This window comes from Zootoca vivipara, chromosome 14, assembly GCF_963506605.1.
Source record: "Zootoca vivipara chromosome 14, rZooViv1.1, whole genome shotgun sequence".
In the NCBI taxonomy this organism is placed as follows: Eukaryota; Metazoa; Chordata; class Lepidosauria; order Squamata; family Lacertidae; genus Zootoca; species Zootoca vivipara.
Window position 1 is genome coordinate 20,652,782 of NC_083289.1, and position 18,946 is coordinate 20,671,727.

An 18,946-nucleotide genomic window follows, 5' to 3' on the forward strand; every position below is an offset into this window, starting at 1 on the left:
ATACTGAGAGCTGGTATTTGGCCCAGTGCCAAGGAAACTGCTCTTTTCTCCATATGTCATCATCATGATTACTGCCGTCCCAGTAGAAAAATTGCTAATGCATCAGCCTTCTCCAGTTCGGCTGCTCCCAGCCCAGCGCGTAATAAATCATGCCATTGATATTCTTCCCACTTAATTCTGCTGGATGTAAAGGAAGAAATAATTTCCTCACAGCCACGGCTGTTTCCAACCAGATGGTCTCCTTGCCTGCTTGCCTCCATCCCTCCAACTCTTCCTTTCTGCCAATTTGTATCTTGAATGTTCCAAAAATCTTTGATTCCTTGGGTTTTGCCCACAAAGGATGGTGGATGGAAATATGCCTCTTTGGGATGGATTAGGCTCTACATTTTTTATAAAAACCAAGGGGGAGCTTCCCCCCACTTTCTGGAATCCCCTGCTCCTGGTTTCAGGACTGGCTCAAGACATGTTGCTGCCTGAGGCAAAGGCCGAGATGGTGCCCCCTCAAAGGACTAGATGGTACCCCCTCAATATAGTACCCCTTCAAAGGATAAGAAGGCTGCCAGAGGCGAAAGACAAAATGGTGCCCCCTGACTGGGTGCTACACCTGCTCTATTTAGTTCAGCAATACATTTCTTGTTTGGGCATTAACCCACCCCCTTTCTTTGCTCCAGAATACCATATTCAGAAGGATTAATAATAATAATAATCAAAAGCCTAGGCAACTTCTTGGCAACTCTGAGGTCACTGGTCGAGATAATGTTTTCAACTGTTTTTAGAACATTTTGAACTGCTTTTTGAAATGCTTTTTTTAAAAAACAAAAAACAAAACAACCCACAGGTTATTAAAATATGTTTGCTGCCCTGGGCAGCAAGAAGGAAGGGTAGGATATACCGGTAAATTGAATTGATCAATTCATGATCTGATTAATGGAAGCAAATTAGTTCTGCAAAATGAATCACTCATGCACGCTTCATCTGCATCGGGTATTTGTGAAAGCAGAATTTAGAAGTCTCGTGCAGAATATACGCTCGGCTGCTGATCATTCCAGAACAATCTTAAAAAGCAAACAAAAAGCAAAAAACTCTTCCATGCTCACAAAGACTGGCTGTCTTGACTCGGGCCTTATTTTAGCATGTTATCACATGCCGTATTTGTGTAGGTGGCGGGGGGGGGGGGGAGGGAGGAGAGATAATCTGACTTCCATTCCATGGCAGCCGGATCCATCTGTACTGATTACAGTGAATGGAAAGAATCATTGGTGCCTTTGTTTGCAATGCACACCTGCCTGTAGCAACTTTGCAGAGCTCCCTTAGACAAGCGAAAGCTCAGTGAAAGGCCTTTTCATGGGATGATTCTGACCCCAAATAATTCTCCTGAAGTACACCTACAAGTTCGTTCATTCATTTATATTATGCGGGTGGTGCTGTGGGTTAAACCACAGAGCCTAGGGCTTGCCGATCAGAAGGTCGGCGGTTCAGGGTGAGCTCCCGTTGCTCGGCCCATCTCCTGCCAACCTAGCAGTTCGAAAGCACATCAAAGTGCAAGTAGATAAATAGGTACTGCTACAGCGGGAAGGTAAACGGCATTTCCGTGTGCTGCTCTGGTTCGCCAGAAGTGGCTTTGTCATGCTGGCCACATGACCTGGAAGCTGTACGCCGGCTCCCTCGGCCAATAACGTGAGATGAGCGCTGCAAGCCCAGGGTCGGTCACGACTGGACCTCTAATGGTCAGGGGTCCCTTTACCTAAGTCATTTCTAAAACCTTTAAGTGCTGTACATAAAGCTAGAGCAACCAAAGACAACTTTTTACAGTATACATTTTTATTTACATTTAAATGTTACATTAATATAGAATTGCTAATACGTATACTGTAAATCAGTATCAATTCCTTCTCTACCACTGAGCCACAGCTCTTTCCCTGAAAATAAAGTTGCTAGTCCACATGGTCCATGATTTAAATAGGATACTGAGTGAGACTGTTGGCATATCTAACTCAGTATTCTCTTTCTCTTATAAAAAAAACAAATTATTGATTACACACACACACACACACACACACACAACTTTACAAAATTTAACACAGACCGTAAATTACTTTAGCCATTGACTTCCCGTCCTCCCGTAGTTTCCATATTTACCCTTGAATGCTGCATATTTCATATATACTTTTCAATACATCCATTTTAACCTATTTATCTAAATAATTAAAACTGTTATTTATATTTAAAATCCTGCTCATGATTTCATCTTGCTTTAGTAGTTCTTTAAATACTCAATAAAAGGTCCAGTCCTCAATGAATTTCCCATCATTTTGGTCTCTAATCTTTGCTGTTAATCTTCCCAGTTCCATGTACTCCACTAACTCTGTGTTTTCTACACTGGCCGGCAGTGGCTCTCCAGGGTTTCAGACAATGGTCTTGCCCAGGGGTCAGCAACCGTTTTCAGCAGGGGGCCGGTCCACTGTCCCTCAGACCTTGTGGGGGGCCGGACTATATTTTGGAAAAAGTATATGAACGAATTCCTATGCCCCACAAATAACCCAGAGATGCATTTTAAATAAAAGGACACCTTCTACTCAGGTAAAACATGTTGATTCCCGGACTGTCCGCAGGCTGGATTTAGAAGACGATTGGGCCGCATCCGGCCCCCGGGCCTTAGTTTGGGAACCCCTGGTCTTGCCCAACGCTACCTGGACCTTCTATATGCAAATGATGTGCTCTGTCCCTGAGACACACCCCTTCCCAAAGACACCACTGTGTCAACAGTTGGCTTTCGGTGCAGATGGGTGAGTAATTCTGCCCTGCATAGGACTTTCCAAAGTAGCTTCCCCCTCTCCTACTGCTTGCATTACAGCGCCCGTCTGGTGCACAAAGGGCTGTTGTTGCTGCATGCAGCCGAGTTAACCATTTTGTGGCAGTCTATAAACACTGCAGCCAACAAAGGCCCTTGTTTGAAACATCTGCCGTCGGCAGGGAGATGGCAGCGAGAGGAGGAAGTGGCCATGATTTGTGGAGGGTTGGGGGCTGCCATTCCCAGGGAGCTAATGGAGCCCCGAGCCATTCCCAGCTGCCGGCCGGCGTGTTTCATTGCCCGTGGGAAGCGGCGGTTGCAAAGTTCCAGCTGCAGGAAATTTCTTGCTTCAGATGAAAGCCACCTTGCAAAGGGCCTGCTCAGAGGTGGAGGCCGAACCAGGGATGGTAAAGGGCAGGGAGTGAAAACCTGGGCGAGATCAAACAAGCTGGCCAGAACTGCAGCTCCAGCATTTTGTCCTGTCTCTCTGAAACAGGAGAAGGGGATCAAGCTGATTTCACACACCCCACTATTTCCTGGAGCAAAAGTGACTGCTGCCAGCAGGGCATTGTGAGATAAGAAATGAAGACTTCCCTTGTTGGATCAGCCATCAAGGGGCCCCTTTCAGATGTTCTTTTGGTTGTGCGTTTCTGATTATTTGTGCTCATTATGGTATTGGGGTGGCTATATGCCACCTCCACCCTTTCAGTTTTTGTTAGCACCTGCAAAAGTTTCGAATTGGACAGACTACTATGGTTCCGAACAATGCATGTTCTTTCACTTTCTGTTGAAATCCTGTATCTTTGTATACTCACAGGCAGATTTAGGCAGTGGTGTAGTGTGGTTTTGCAGGTGCCTGGGGTGGGGCAGGTTTTGCACCTAGACTGGCAGCTGGGGGAAGGCATGTGCCGGGGTGCAGGGGCAATGCATGAAGTCCACAAGGCAGATGGCTGTCGGCGCTGCTGCTGCTGCTGGCACATGCCTTCTTAGCTTGGCAGTTGCGTCTGATTGCACCCCTCTCTCACAATTTTGTGCCCAGGGCCATTGCCCTTCTCCCCCCCCACACTACACCACTGAATTTAGGGCAGCAGAACTGGTTCTGATGCACTGGGCACCAAGCACAGGGGCTGCTGCAGGGAGTTGCAACTATGATGCAGTGAATTGAGCAGGATGGAAGGTGAGAGGTGAGGGGAGCACCCAATTTTGTCCTTGCACAAGGGACCACTGAAATTTGAAAGACCAAAGTCCACCAAATGTTCTGGTTTACTTTCTTTTCCGCTTTTGTTGTGTTGCATTGCAAGAGTGCCCTTCCAGTGGGGCATTCAGATGCGGAGGATAGTAATTTAGGAAAACTAATGGGGTTGCAAATGGATTTTTTTCTTGGAAGGCAATTAATATGGACATGAGCTCTAAACATCCCACAGATTCCGATATATTTCCAGAAGTGGCTTTTATGTCCTGTGGAAGCCCAAATATAACATGGAAATTAACAAGGAAAGAGAAAAAAACTGCCCTGTGAATTTGTCCTAATGTGGTAACGTTGGGGAAGCAATGAATAACAACTAATAAAGCAGGATTAGGTGATTGATTGATTGATTGAGTTTATTTATATGCTGCTTCTCCACAATGAGCTGTGCCCTAAGTGGCATACAATGAACAAGAACATAAAAATACAAATACAGTATACGAAATACAGAGCATGTCAGTGAATTCAAAACTGTCAAAAAACAATTTGACAAACACAGAATTTAATATTACAAAAAACCACAAAATATCTAGATTTAAGTACACAAATATGAAGCAAACCAAGACTTAGCTGACAATAAAGTTTATGGTACTGATCTTCCTGCACTCCGAGGAGCCTGGCTTATACAGTTCAGAGGGGAGGGGTCCTCTTACCAGGTTAATGACATGCAGCGGTACCTTGGTTCTCAAACTTAATCCGTTCCGGAAGTCCGTTCCAAAACCAAGGCACACTTTCCCATAGAAAGTAATGCAAAATGGATTAACCCATTCCAGACTTTTAAAAGCAACCCCCCAAACAGCAACTTAACATGAATTTTACTATCTAATCCATAAAATGAAAGCAATAAACAAACAATGCACTGCAGTCACACAATCAATCCATCAGTAGCTGAACAGGGTTCCACACAGTCACACACACAAAAAGAACAGCAAAATCAAAAAACGAAAAATAGCAAAAACAGACAGACCTCGGTGTAACACTCAAAATAGAAGTGTGGCACTCAAATCGGAAATGTAACACTCAAAACAGAGCATGTTCAGCTTCCGAAAAAAGTTCACAAACTGGAACACTTACTTTTGGATTTGCAGTACTGTATTTGGGATCCAAGTTGTTTGAGTACCAAGGCGTTTGAGAACCAAGGTACCACTGTACAGCTAAATCCCAAATCCTTACTTCAGAGGAGGCTGGCATCAGTGAAAGGCATATGATGTCCAGTGTCTCCCCCAGCCTCCTGGAAGTATCAACTGGGGTGCAGCTTTTATTGTGGGCAGACCAGTACGAATATGCCACTAATGCATGTTTGTTGTGCCAATGACATGTTGCAGAAGACACCTTCAAAACACTGTCCCCCCCCCCAAGCCTTAGTCCAGCATCCTGCCTCTTCCATCTGTAGCCAGCCAAGAAAGGGCTGGTTTTTGCCCTGAGCTTCCCTGGTTGCAGAGCTAGGGATTTTCATTTCTTTCCCCACCCAGCGAGCCTAGATTTTGTGAAGGATATGGAACTCTTCCATTTATACAGATTAAAATCTCCGAGAATGAGACTTTGGGGGGGGGAGGAAAAAACACCCTTGTTAATACAAATCAAATTATCCTTTCTGTTCTTTTCTGTCCCCCTGCTATCTTGAGTTTGGATTATCAAGCGCGATACAAGAGATAATAACATCCTTATAGCATAATCGCATTAGAGGCATTTGTGGGAAGCAGAGCGGAACCCAAAGTTACAATGAGGCTAAATAACGGGATTACTGGACAAAGGCACAATAATAGCAGATTTTAATCTGCCCATCCCCTCCTACTGCCCAAGATGTGGGCAGAAACACAGCAGCCACGACTGCTTAGGAGGAATGGATCTGCCGGTTTTGGTCTCCCTCCCTCTCTCATTTCCCCCAAGTTTAAATTCAATTTGCCACATTGCTGCATTGAATTACGATTTATTTGTCATGAAAATAAACCAGCGGTGTAGAGTACATGTCTGCATGCAGTTTTGCCCAGTACAATGCATTTGGGTTTGTTAATTTTAGCAATATGTGTAAGGGCTGCTGGTTTTCCATTCGGATGGGGGGGGGGCAAGAGAAAAGGTTGCTCTCCGGATGTCTCTGGATTCGAACTCCTGACATCCATGACCATTGGTCAGGCTGGTTGAGGCTGATGGGGCTTGGAGTCTGACAAGGTCTGTAGGCCACATGAGATTCCCTCTTAAAAAATAAATAAATGGTTGGCTTCTAGGTTTTGCTATCATAAAATAGAATAAGTAAAAACCTGGGCCTTGGTTCTCAAACAACTTGGAACCTAAACACTGCAAAGTGTTCCAGTTTGTGAACTTTCTTTGGAAGTCAAATGTGCTCCATTTTGAGTGTTACACTTCTGATTTGAGTGCCACACTTCTGTCTGGAGTGTCATACTTCCGTTTGGAGTGTTACGCTGAGGACTGTCTGTTTTTGCTATTTATTTTGCATTTTTGTGGCTCATTTTTGTGTGTGTGACTGTGTGGAACCCAGTTCAGCTGCTGATTGGTTGTGTGACTGAAGTACATTCATTGTATGGATCTATGGTCTCATTAGATAGTAAAATTCATGTTAAATTGCTGTTTTGGGGGTTGTTTTTAAAAGTTTGGAATGGATTAATTCATTTTGCATTACTTTCTATGGGAAAGTGTGCCTTGGTTTTGCAACAGACTTCCGGAATGGATTAAGTTTGAGAACCAAGGTAACACTATATATAATGCAGAATTTAGGGTCTGGTCCTTGAACTTTGTCTTCTTGGTTGCCTGGATGAAGAGAGAGAGAGAGAGAGAGAGAGAGAGAGTGTGTGTGTGTAGAATCTAGCCTACTGTAAAAGTTTAAATTTACATGTATCGCTTTGTCCGCTTTTGTCTCTGGCCCCGCCCACCACTGGCATCCAGCCCTTGGAACATTGCCCAGAAGGGAATGTGGGCTGAAAAAGGTTCATCACACCTGATACAGTGCCTTGTATCTGTTTAGTGCTTCACAGAATAACCATGAAAAGAAGGAGCTGTCCCTACCCTGAGAAGCTTGCAGTCTAAAGCTTGCCATATTGGAGAAACTGAAGATGGCTGGGAGATGCCAAGAACTGTAGAATCTAGAGACAAGAGATGTAGGAAGGAGTGTGAACCTTTGCAGTTTCCTTTTGACTGGGGTTCAGCCAGCTCTGCCCAGGTCTCTTTTGACCACGGCCACTTTGGTTTTGGCTCCACATGCTCCAGGCACTTGCTCCCCCTCCATATTAAATGAACAAGAACCTTCCTGTTCTCTGGCTCTTCGTGGTTAAAAAAGCTTTAAAGGTTGTTGAAACTAAAAACCCCAGTTTTAGTTACAACAAATGAGTCCTGGGGCTGAATGCTGGATTTGGCCGGATCTTGAATCTTGAACTAAACTAGGCCAATTTGGGCAGAAGATGGATCATGACCGTTCTGGTTTGCCCAGGTTGTGCTGCCCAGAGTGATCAAGGGGCAGGAGAGATGAGAGATGGCCAGCCTCTGTAAAGAACAGTGCACAACTGTTTGCAATAGGGCAGGGGTCCCCAGACTTACCCGGCTTTGGGCCGGTGCCCACTGTGCCGATCGCGCGGCGGGCCGGAGGGCAGGGGAGTGTGCACACAGCGGGCCGGAGGGCGGGGGAGTGCGCGCCCGTGCGCATGCGCACACACACTTACTGGCGCGGTGGCGTGCTTCCAGGTCGGAAAAATTGCCGAAAATCGTTTGTGCGCATGCGTATGGGCCTCCCCCGACCCGGAAGTGCACCGAAAATGACCTCTTCTGGGTTGGGAGAGGCCCATATGCATGCACACAAACGATTTCTGGCGCTTTTTCCCGATCTGGAAGTGCGCCGACGCGCTGCACTCCGTGAGAGCACGTGGCGGCAGTGGGCGGCGGGGGTCGCTGCGGACCGGATTGGGAGGCCAATTGGGCTGCATCTGGCCCGTGGGCCGTAGTCTGGGGACCCCAGCAATAGGGCTTTTAAACACCCCCTGTGCTTTGACCATGTATGTGTTCTCATCAGGAGAGCGCACATGTGCAGCCCAAATGTGCAGAATTGAACCTTCTGCTCACAAGCGGATTAAAACATTACATTCGCCCCTGAATAAGTGTGGGGCCGGGTTGTCCCTGTACCAATCCAACATCCCAGATCAGGCCACAGATTGTGAACTGGGGAACATGCACAGTCCTCCTGAACCACTTGAGAGCTACTGCCTCATGGAATCTTTAGGAGAAGCAGCTCACTGGTACTGGGTGGAAATTCGCCTCTGCTGGGCAGATCACTTCAGCATTTTGCTGAGGTGGCAGAGAGGTTCCCTGCTCTCATCATCTCAGCTTCCCTGCTGTCTGCTAACTCTCTGCCTTAAGCTTCTTCTTGCTCCCATCTGCGCCTTGACAGCTTTCCTGCTTATAGATATTCTTGCTCCAGTTCATCAGCCTCACCCTCCTGATGAACCTTAGGGGGGGGCCTGGAAATCACCTGAAAAGGATTATAAACCACCTCTTACTGGTGAAAAAGGTCACTCCTCACAAAAACAGACTATTCTGCTCAACCTGGGGATTGTTTGATTGTGGTTGGTGGAGCAAACTTTCACCATGCTTGTACCAATAGGTGAGAGTAGAGATGGGCAACTGAACTCCAAAGCACAGCCAAGACCAGGGAGCATTTCAGATGCAGTCATGATATTCACTTGCTCCTATCTTCCTCCACCCCCCTCCCCTCCCCTCAGCCTGCTAGTTTTGGGCCCCCTGCCATATGGAGACAGGGTACTACCACTGCCTGCACTTTCCAGAAATATCTGAAGACATTTTTGTTCTGACAGACTTTCACACCTAAAATGTGTATGCCTCGTCCACAGAGGTCTACTTGGTATTGCTTTTAAATTTATCTGTTGTCATTAACTGTGTTGTTTTAAACTGTTTTTAGCTGCTTTTTATTGCCTTGAGATGTGTGTGTGGAAGGTGATTATAAATATATTAAAAAAACTTAGAGAGGGCTAAGAATAGGGCTCTCCTTCCATCTTAGTGTTTCAGAACAAATGCAATTATTTCTCAGGAACATCTATATTTCCAGGTAACTCGCTTGGTTCTACATGATAAATGGCTTTCATTACAAACCATTTAATGGACCTGCATCCTAGTTGTGGGTGTTATATATTTCTATTTGTTTTCTTCATTGTTATTATTATCATCATCATTAATAACCACTTAGGTTTGACTCTTCTGTTACAAAGATACAAGACATGGTTCCGACAGTGGTCTCCTCAGACATAGTCCAGATTCAGGCCCATAGACAGATGTGGGAACCCAAGTCCTATTGGTCCTTCTGAAAGGCCAAAGGCCAAGATTGTTGAGTTTGCCATACAGAAACATCTGGAGGGCCACAGCCTACAGGTTCCTCATTCCCATTCCAGCTGTTTTCTTTCTCAGGAGCTGCAGGTGGGCGCTGGGACTGGCCCATGTGCATTATGCCAGTGCACAGAAACAGCTGGTCTGTGGATCATCGGCCTAGTTCAGCCTTGGCCTAGTTGCAATGCTGGTTCTGTGAAGAGCATGGAGGCTGCTGACGGAGTTGTTTCTCCTATGTACTTGCTTTGTTGAGTCCATTGATCTACCGGTAGTGGGCTTTGTCTCCCTGAAGAGAAAGCGCCCTCTAGTGTCTCGGTTTAGGGACATCACAAACACCCTCCCCCTCTTAAACAATGTCTACTTTTGGGAGCACAGTTGGGTGAGAGGACCATAGTTAGCTTCCAAAGACAGAGGTGCCAGCTAGGGCTTAACCTCTGCCTAGAAGTCTTGATTCCCTAACCCCAATGTATGGTTTGGGGACTTGTGGGTGGAGTGGCAGGCCTCATCTTATCCAGAGGCTAGGGAAAGCTGCTCTGCACACGGTCAGATACACTATTATTAATTGTTGTTGTTATTGATACCACCCTTCATCTGAAGATCACAGGGTAGTTTACAATTAAAAAACACACAAAAATACACACCATTATAACACCCCCCCCCCAAGTATTACATGTCCTGGCACTAAACACAGGTATATTCTCCTATGTTCCTCTAGTGCAGGGGTGGCCAACTCCAAAGAGACTGTGATCTACTCAGAGTTAAAAACTGGCAGGGTTCAGGTCAAAGTTGTTAAGCTTTTTTTAGGGAGGAAGGAAAGCCCAATTTTTTAGGGGTTCAGGTCAGAGTTGTTGGGCTTTTCTGAGGTGGGAGGAAAGCCCTGGTTTTTTGGGGTGTGTGTGAAGGGCTAAAATGTTGAGCATTTTTTTAGGGGAGCCAAAGTTGTTGAGCTCCCTTTGGGGGGAACCAGTGATCTACTAGTGATCTACCACAGACATCCAGTGATCTACCGGTAAATCACGATCTACCTGTGCCTGCTCTAGTGTTATGACAGAGAAAACCCCTTTCTCTGTCTGCTTACTCCATGCCATGCATAATTTACCATCTTATTATGTCACCTCCAACTCCCCTTTTCTCTAAACCAAGAAGGCCCAAACCCCGCAACCGTTCTTCATAGCTCTGCTCCATTGCTGACCTGTGGAGGAAGATGAGCATCATGCCCATTGCTATATGTGAACAGATAGTGAGGCACTTAGAAAACAACTCTAATTGAGCTTTGCAATTCCCCCCCCCCCCTGTAGCTGCAGAACCCGTATGTGGGGCTGAACAGAAACCATAAAGAACCGGAGATGTGTGAGCTGCAGAGAAGCATGAATGTTCTTCCTGCTGTTCAACTCTTTTTGGGATATCTTCATGCCTTCCTGAAGCTAGATCTGGGGGACCACGCCAAGCTCTGAACACCAATATTCAAGCACAATAACTGGCAGGAAGTCAGAGTTACGAAGGTACGGCATAGTTATGTTCACTGTCTATTCAACATAGCAACTTTTAATCTGTGTTGCTGCAAACGATGGGCTGATGTGTATAATGAAGTCGTTTCTTCAGGGGGAAAGTACATTAAGAATTAACACCCCCCCTTCCGGTCAAAATGCTGCAGAAGAGTGTTGGGGGGCATTGCTCTGTTGGCTAATCTCAATGCACCTTGCCACCAGCCACTGGCAGGGTTTGCTTGACACAATAAGCCATGATTCAATTGGCAGCATGGCTCTCTTGCCCCCAGCACATGTGCTCCTCAGACTAACCATGACTAACCTGAACATGGCATGAGGAACAAGGACAGACCTTGGTTTGTTTCTGGCTGGCTTCATGTGGTTTGTTTGTAGCAAGCAGCTAACCACGGTCCAGGTTAGGATCACAGGAAGGATGGCTAGGCCAAGTCAGATCATTGGTTCATCAAGCTCAGCACTGTCTCTACCCCTGCCCGGCAGCAGCTCTCCAGGGTTTTAAGCAGGGGATCTTTCCCAGCCTTTTGTGGGGCTTGAACCTGGGACCTTCTGCATGCAAAGCAGATGCTCTCCCCCTGAGCTAGGTTCATTCCCCAACAAGCGAGCCATGGGGAGTGAGAAATTATATGGCAGCAGAGCCACTGAAAATTAAACCATGGTTTAAGACAAACCTTGGTTTATTGTGTGAATGAGGCAATTGTGAATGAGGTGTATGCCCTGGAACATATTACCCAGGATACTCCGCAATATACAGTGGTACCTCGACTTACGAAGGCGAACTGTTCTGCGGCGCTCTTCATAAGTCGAAACCTTCGGTTGTCGAAGCGTCCAATTCGCGCGCGGCAAAAAGACTTCCAGGTTTGCTGACTTCGTAAGTCGAAACCTTCAGAAGTCGAGGCATTCGGATGTCGAGGTACCACTGTACAAGGGTTCCTCTGCAATGTGTTCAGTTCCCCTGAGAGCTGGCAGCTTTTTTAAAAAACACCTTTGTGTTAAAGTATACCGGGGTTTTTGATTTAAAGGGTTGGCTGATGTATTTAGCACTGGAATTCTAAATTGCTCACTCAGCTCAAGGGGTCTTTTTCCCAGTGAGGAAATAATTTAGCTGAGGATTTACTCATAGGTAGGCAAACTAAGGCCCGGGGGCTGGATCCGGCCCAATCGCCTTCTAAATCAGGCCCACAGACGGTCCGGGAATGACCGTGTTTCTCGTAAAATACGACGTACCTATAAAATAAACCATGGCAGGATTTTCATGCGTTGACAAAATATAAGACATACCCCCAAAATAAGCCGTAGTGGTGGGAGCAGGTCTGAATGGCGCCATGGAAGAGGAGGATGCCTGTTGGCGCCCAGAACTGGATGCTGCTGCCCCGCCAAAACGGCCAGCAGGGTGCACCACGTGGAGCCCCAACCTGGCGGGATCCGGCAAGAGCCACAGCACGTGCCGTGCCGAGCCCCGGTTGATGCAAGCTTTAATTGCATGCAATTGCTTTCACCCCCAGGGTGCTTGGTGCAAAAGTACAATATTTATGCATGGTTGATTAAAAAAAATAAGACATCCCCTGAAAATAAGCCATGGTGTGTTTTTTGGAGGAAAAATAAATATAAGACGGTGTCTTATTTTCGGAGAAACACGGTAGCATGTTTTTACATGAGTAGAATGTGTCCTTTTATTTAAAATGTATCTCTGGGTTATTTGTGGGGCATAGGAATTCGTTCATTCCCCCCCAATAGTCCGGCCCCCCCACAAGGTCTGAGGGACAGTGGACCGGCCCCCTGCTGGAAAAGTTCGCTGACCCCTGATTTAGCTGCATTTTCACTTACACAATTTAAATTGTATCGTCACCAAATACCTTAGTGGGGTGCTTTTTCCGGTACCGATGGAAGAGTAAAAGAATGCATGCATGCTGTTAACAATAGCTGCTACTTATTTTTAGTAGTATTTCCACTTCCCCTTTTATTCTCTGTTAGTGTAATACACCACAGCCAAGCCCGCCCCCCCCCGTTAAGCAGGTGAAGCTTTAGTGCATTTATCTACTAATTAAACAACTTAAAAGCATGCAGAGGCACACAGACATATACTTAAATAAATGTGTGAAATTCAATAAAAGTGGCAAGACACACACTGCTCCAAACCAACAGCTTGGTGCTAAAGCTCATTTCAAATTTTCAACCGGCTGCAGCAAACTCTTGAGCTGCTTTGGAAGGTGTCACAACACCTAAGAGCGGATGCAGCCATCAGCTGCCAATTGGGAGTGACAGCAGCATGGCTTAATCCTTGGGACAGTCTGTCTATTTTGAAACACATTTCGCTTTGGAATAAGGTCACTGGAAAGCAACAGGCTCTTGAGCATTTAAAGTCGAAACCAAGCACCCCGTTTGGAGGAGGAGGAGGAGGAGGAGGGTGGTGGAAAAAAGAGGCTCCAGATAAGCTCATATTTTCAGCACATCTCACTGGCATTTGGGGAAACTGCTTTTTTATTGTTGTTATTATGGATTATAAAAACATTCCTCTGTACATGCTTGTAACAACAGAAAGTTCATTTTTATAATAGACAAACTAAGTCCCCAGGGGTCTTCTCAGCATGTCACATAAACTCTTCTCTTCAGGGTTTTGCATAAAAATAGCCGCAAACTCTCTTTCTGTACAGGGCCTGTACAGAACTTGTCAGTTGATGGGGGTGGAAGGACATTTAAGGGGAAAGTGACTATAGCAAAGAACACCCCATCAACCTCCTCCTTCCCTCCTCAACATCTATTCCAGTTTGTCCTAATGTCCTTATAATGTGCATTTCCTAGCATCTGTGGCAACCAATGCATGGGGGAATGAATGACATACTGATGTCAGGAGATGGAGTGAGTTGAATAAGTGGCAAGCAGTGTGGGAGAGGGACTCTGCTCTGAGATGTCGGTTTTGGGGAACACATAGTCCAGCTGCAAAGCACCCCACAAGATCCAAATACCAAGCTGATTGTCAGGTCTTGCAATGTGCTCTGAAAGGCACTTTGTGGGCTGTGCATCTGCAATTTGATTTAAAACCATGCAGGCGGGGGGGGGGGGGGAATCACCTGATGTCATTATGACATCAGTTGTTTTTTTAAAAAAGATTTTCTTGATTCACAAAAATATGTGCAATGTCTCTTGTTACATTTTTACAAATCAGTTTCATTTGTTGAGACATTGGGAAGAAAAGGGGGAAAGAGGTAGATGGGGGAAATATGGGTGGGGGTCGGGTGACGATGTTTCTGTTTTACTTAATATACGTGGGGTTTTTTTGTCAGCGTCACTTGTGCAGGTTCTCTGTTGTTCGCTTGTGTTCCTTTGGTGGTGAGAGATATTGGCCTAGACTAGGGTATGGTTGTTCATTTGTGGTTGGCTGTGGTGGTCTTTGTTTCGTGGGTGGGTGTTTTGGATCAGGTAAGCCATATTGATTTGTCTGCTGTTGGTGGATTTTTGTCATTGTCTTGTTGGGCTGTGTATGTGATAAAGGGGAGCCATACTGGCGTGAAGCCGTCTTCTTCTATTTGTCCCCTTGTCAGTTTCAGCTTATTGGTTAATTTTTCTAGTAAGGCTGTTTCCAATACTATTTGGTACTATGCTTACTCCTGACAGGTCTTTCCAGGGTCTGGCTATGGTCTTCTGGCTGCTGAGAGTTGATTGACAAGTGGCTACAGGGGGTGGGTGGGGGAAAGTAATGACCTGACCAGATCCAGTTCCTTACCTCTGCTTTATTGCTTTCAAAGTCAGCCAACCCACTGTGCCCAATTTTTACGACACCTTAAGCGGCACAGATTTGCAAGATGACCTAACTAGGAATTGTCTGCATTGCAACCGATTGCTGCTGTTCCCTATTCTCCTCAGAGCAGCCAGAAGCTTTGTTTATATGATTCTGCACTTACATTGGCAACTGAAGCTGGAGTAGTGCAATTAAACAGCTCGTTAATATACAGAGGGTTGTACACTCAATGGCTCTGGGTTTCTTGCCTGATGCATTTTTTTTTCTGCTGCTGGAAGAAACTGGAGTTTGGAGTTAACTGAGACTTCTTCAAGCACAGAAGAACGAGCTAGAGAGTGTTACTGTAAAAACAAGCAAGCAAAAGTCTGCTGCAGAAAGGCTGGCTGGGAGTCTCCCCACTTTAAAACACTCCCCTCCAAACCCTATAAATCCCTCTGTTAAAAAACTTATTCTTGGGGAGGTGTTTTTCCAAATGTCTATTTTTGAAATAGAAAACTGTAAACGTGTTTTCGTGTTTTAATCTATTTTGGTAGTGCTGAAATTAAAAAAATCTTTTCAGAGACTCTTCCCCTCCCGTAATGAAATTGGACTCCCATTCAAAGAAAGATTGTCACAATAAATCAATAGGATGAAGGGGGTGAAGCAAGCAGGGAGAAAGGCTGGGTTCACCATAGTGCCTTCCCTGCTCCCCACTCCCACTCCAGCAAGTGGCAAAGTTCTCCTGGAACTGTTTTTTTGTTTGTTTTACTCTGGGAAGCCTGACCAGCAGGCAGGGTCCTGGTGCTGCTTTTAAACCCTATGCAGTGCTGGGGCACAACACCAGCAAAGAACTGCAGCTGAAGAGTTTTAGTCCTTTGGTGAGGTCCCTTAGACAAGCAACAGCTGCACTTAAAGTATTATTGAAATCAACAGAACAATATGGTTGTGTGCAAGTCCAATAAGCTCTAGGAGTTGTGCACTTCTTTTTTTTTTTTAGGTATATTTGCTACAAAACTAAACAGGGTTAATTTGAACTTGATTTCATGTAAGGGCCCCTACAGAGGGGAGGGGACTGGGTTTTTGTTGGGCATATTCTGCAATGTGGCATTGATGCAGTAATAGTGCATTAACGGTGGGTTTATACTGGACTGTCCACACATCATTCTGCTTTATCTGTTGTTCTGTGATGGGCATTATTGCCATCTACTGGGGCACTCTTTTGCTATTCTGCAACAAAAGCTGGACACCACTTCCCAACACCGCCCCACCCACTCCCGGGAACATTGGTGACATGCACGGATTAGAAACGAAGCAGTATGTCCATCCTGAAGCTTGCAAACAGTATCAAAAGTGGGATTCGTCTCTCTCCCTCCGTACTGCTGCTCAGACCAAAACCTCTGGATAATTTTAGGAAGAAGCTACCTCCATCTACAGCAGTATTCTGTGCCTTATTATTGCTATGGAATCAGGAAGCTGATGTGTGACTTTGGGGTCACCCTCTGTGTTTTGGAAGACAAAGCTTGCTGCGCATATCCACATGCGTGCGTGAATAGATTAAGGGCGGGGGTGGTCTTCCCACTGACTATTGCTTAGCTAGCTGAAAATCCAAATGCATTGTAGACAACGTGGGGTGGGGAACCACCTAAGTGCATAAAAATAACCCTGTTGGATCAGGCCAATGGCCCATCTAGTGCAGCATCCTGTTTCCACAGTGGCCAACCAAGATGCTTATGAGAAGCCCCCAAGCATGAGCGCAACAGCACTCTCCCCTCCTGAGGTTTCCAGCGACTGGTATTCAAAGACATACTGCCTCCGACTGTGGTGGCACAGCATCACCATCACGGCTAGAAGCCACCTAGAATGTCCTTTAGCAGCAAAATTGAACAGCAAACGCCTAGTGTCCTTGGAGATCCTTACACGGAGATTGCTGGGAACTGAAACGGTGTGTCAGTTTTTCTGTCGTTCGCTGAGCACCCAGTCTCTGCCTCTCCGCCACAACTGCTACCTCCTCTTTCGCATGCAAGCCTCCAGCCTTCCCAGCTCTTCATAGGACCGGTAGAAAATGTCAAAGTCTTTGGAACCCCAGCTCTTCCAGACGGCCAAACACCACTCTGTGGCCTCATTCTTGAAGCAGCACACAACCGTGTCCTTGGTCAGTACAGCAGCATCCACCAGTGTCCTGGGGAACCCAGAAAAAAAAGTTTATTTTTAAAAGAAATAATAGAAGCCAGAAATTTCCTTTTGCACAGTGTATGTTGCAAGGAGATTTTTTTTTTTTGAAAAAAATTAAGGAAGTTTTTTGCTCTTCTGGGGCAGGTTTGAGGAACCTCCAGATGTTGCTGCTGGGGCTGATGGGAGTTGAAGTCCAGGAACATCTGGAGGGACAAAAGTCCCCCACATCTGTTTTAGGGTGTGGGCAAATCCTGCTCCAATTTTTACATGCTGAAAAAGGCGGCTAAACAACATTTCCAGGTAGGAGGGATGGTGCTTCTATGTTCTGCTTAGCTCCTCATTGCCCCTCTCTTCGTAACTAGCTAATTTGGAATAACTTCTATGAGGGGGGTAAAAAAAAAAGGCAGAATAAATTATGCAAAATGAAGGAAGATAATACAAGCCTGCTCAATTTAATTATTGAAGAATTATGCTCTTCTCAAACAGATGTCTTTCAATCTTCACCATTATACCCTTGCAGAAATATAGAAACGTAAGGGTTTTAAGCAACGCTAGCCTATTTATTTAACAGATTTATGCCTTGCCTTGGTATACACGCATCCCTTCTCCCAAGTTGCTCCAGGCTTGCTTTAGTTTTTGTCTTGTTGTGAAGAGCACATTACCACCTTTCCCTTCACCTGCCTGAAGTGAACTTCCTTCACCTTCCTTCATGCTGGTGAAAGAGGTTTGCAGGATCTAGCAGCAGGCTGAGAGCAAAGCTGCGTTTGATCTGATCCTGCTCGTGAGCAAATGAGGAGAAGGTGCCTGCCTGTGCGCATGCCTCTTCTGAACTTCTCTCCCAGAGATCCTGTTAACAAGTGGAAATGTTGGCGATTGAACTGGGCTCTCTGTGCCTGCCATGTGCTCTTCTGCAGGTCTTTCCAAAATTGTCCTCTGCCACCTCCCCCTTTCCCATTCATCCTTACCCATAAGGGGCCAGCTCTGCCGCCTTCAGAACTGCTATGACTCTCCCCCGCTGAGAGATGGCTTCCTTCTCCAAGCCGATCACAATGATATCTCCGCCTCGCCTGGAAAGGGAAAGCAGGAGGATTTCCGTTACATGCAGCTGATTCAACGGCAGGAAAAATGCAGATGTTTGAAAACTTCCTTGCGGGTGTGTGGATGCCTTGGGACGGCCAAAGCGGCAATTATCCAAAAGGCCACGGAGAAAACCTGAACTCCTGAAAATGGCAGGATTCTTAAAAAGGATCATAGAAGTCTGTCTGCTGTTAGAGGCTTTACTGCAGAGCAAAAACATACCCAGGGTGTTCGTATGCAGCCTCCAATCTCTCAGGAGGGGAGTCTGGATGGTGGCTTGATGAGCTGTTCAAGCCAAGCAAGTAGGAAGCACAAGGAGGATGTAGTTCAAAAGCCTGGGAGGCTATTAGAGAGCAGGGAGAAACTCAACTCAGGTTTCACCTGAAGCTGAATCGATTAGTCAATTTCCCGAAACAATATGGGAACTGAAACACAGCTATCCTTTTCACTTACTCAATTTTTGCTATGTGGCTTCCCAGCCAAAGAATTGTTTATAAAAATGCACATACTGGGGGGAATTGTGCATAAAAGGCCAATGTGGTGTAGTGGTTAGAGTGCCACACTATGACCTGGGAGAGCCGGGTTCAAAGCCCCACTAGGCCACAAAGCTCACTGGGTAGCCTTGGGACAGTCATTGTCTCTCGGCCTAGCCTACTCTCATGAGGTTGTTGTGGGGAAGAAACCATATATGCCACCTTGAGTCCTTTGGAGGGTGCAGATTTCACCAGATATTAACTGTGTTAATTAGAATATTCATCTTAACTTGTTGAAATTTCATGTGATTATTTATTATTATTATTATTATTATTATTATTATTATTATTTATTGAATTTATTATTGAATTTATATACTACCCTATACCCAGGGGTCTCAGGGTGGTTCACAGAATAAAATCAAGATATAAAACCACAAAATACCTAATAAGAATAAAAACAGCAACCCAATACCCCCCCCAAAAAAACCCCATATTTTAAAAGGGCATAGGATCTAAATTGGATCAACCAAAGGCCCGGTTAAAAAGGAACATTTTGCCTGGCGCCTAAAGGTGTATAATAGGCATAGGCAAACTCAGCACTCCAGATGTTTTGAGACTACA

General features: G+C 45.6%; 1 protein-coding gene across 3 annotated transcripts in view; it reads right to left on the reverse strand.

Moving 5' to 3' along the window:
* Positions 1-15,686: 15,686 nt before the first annotated feature.
* Positions 15,687-18,946, reverse strand: part of LRRK1 (leucine rich repeat kinase 1) — an 81,263-nt gene continuing 78,003 nt past the window's right edge. For all 3 annotated transcript variants that reach the window (XM_060282940.1, XM_060282939.1, XM_060282941.1), the window contains exons 33-34: positions 17,738-17,839; positions 15,687-16,779 (exon numbers count right to left, since the gene is read on the reverse strand). In XM_060282940.1, coding sequence (XP_060138923.1) covers positions 16,602-16,779; positions 17,738-17,839 — 280 coding nt within the window. In that variant the 3' untranslated portion in view covers positions 15,687-16,601. The remainder of the gene's footprint in view (positions 16,780-17,737; positions 17,840-18,946) is intronic.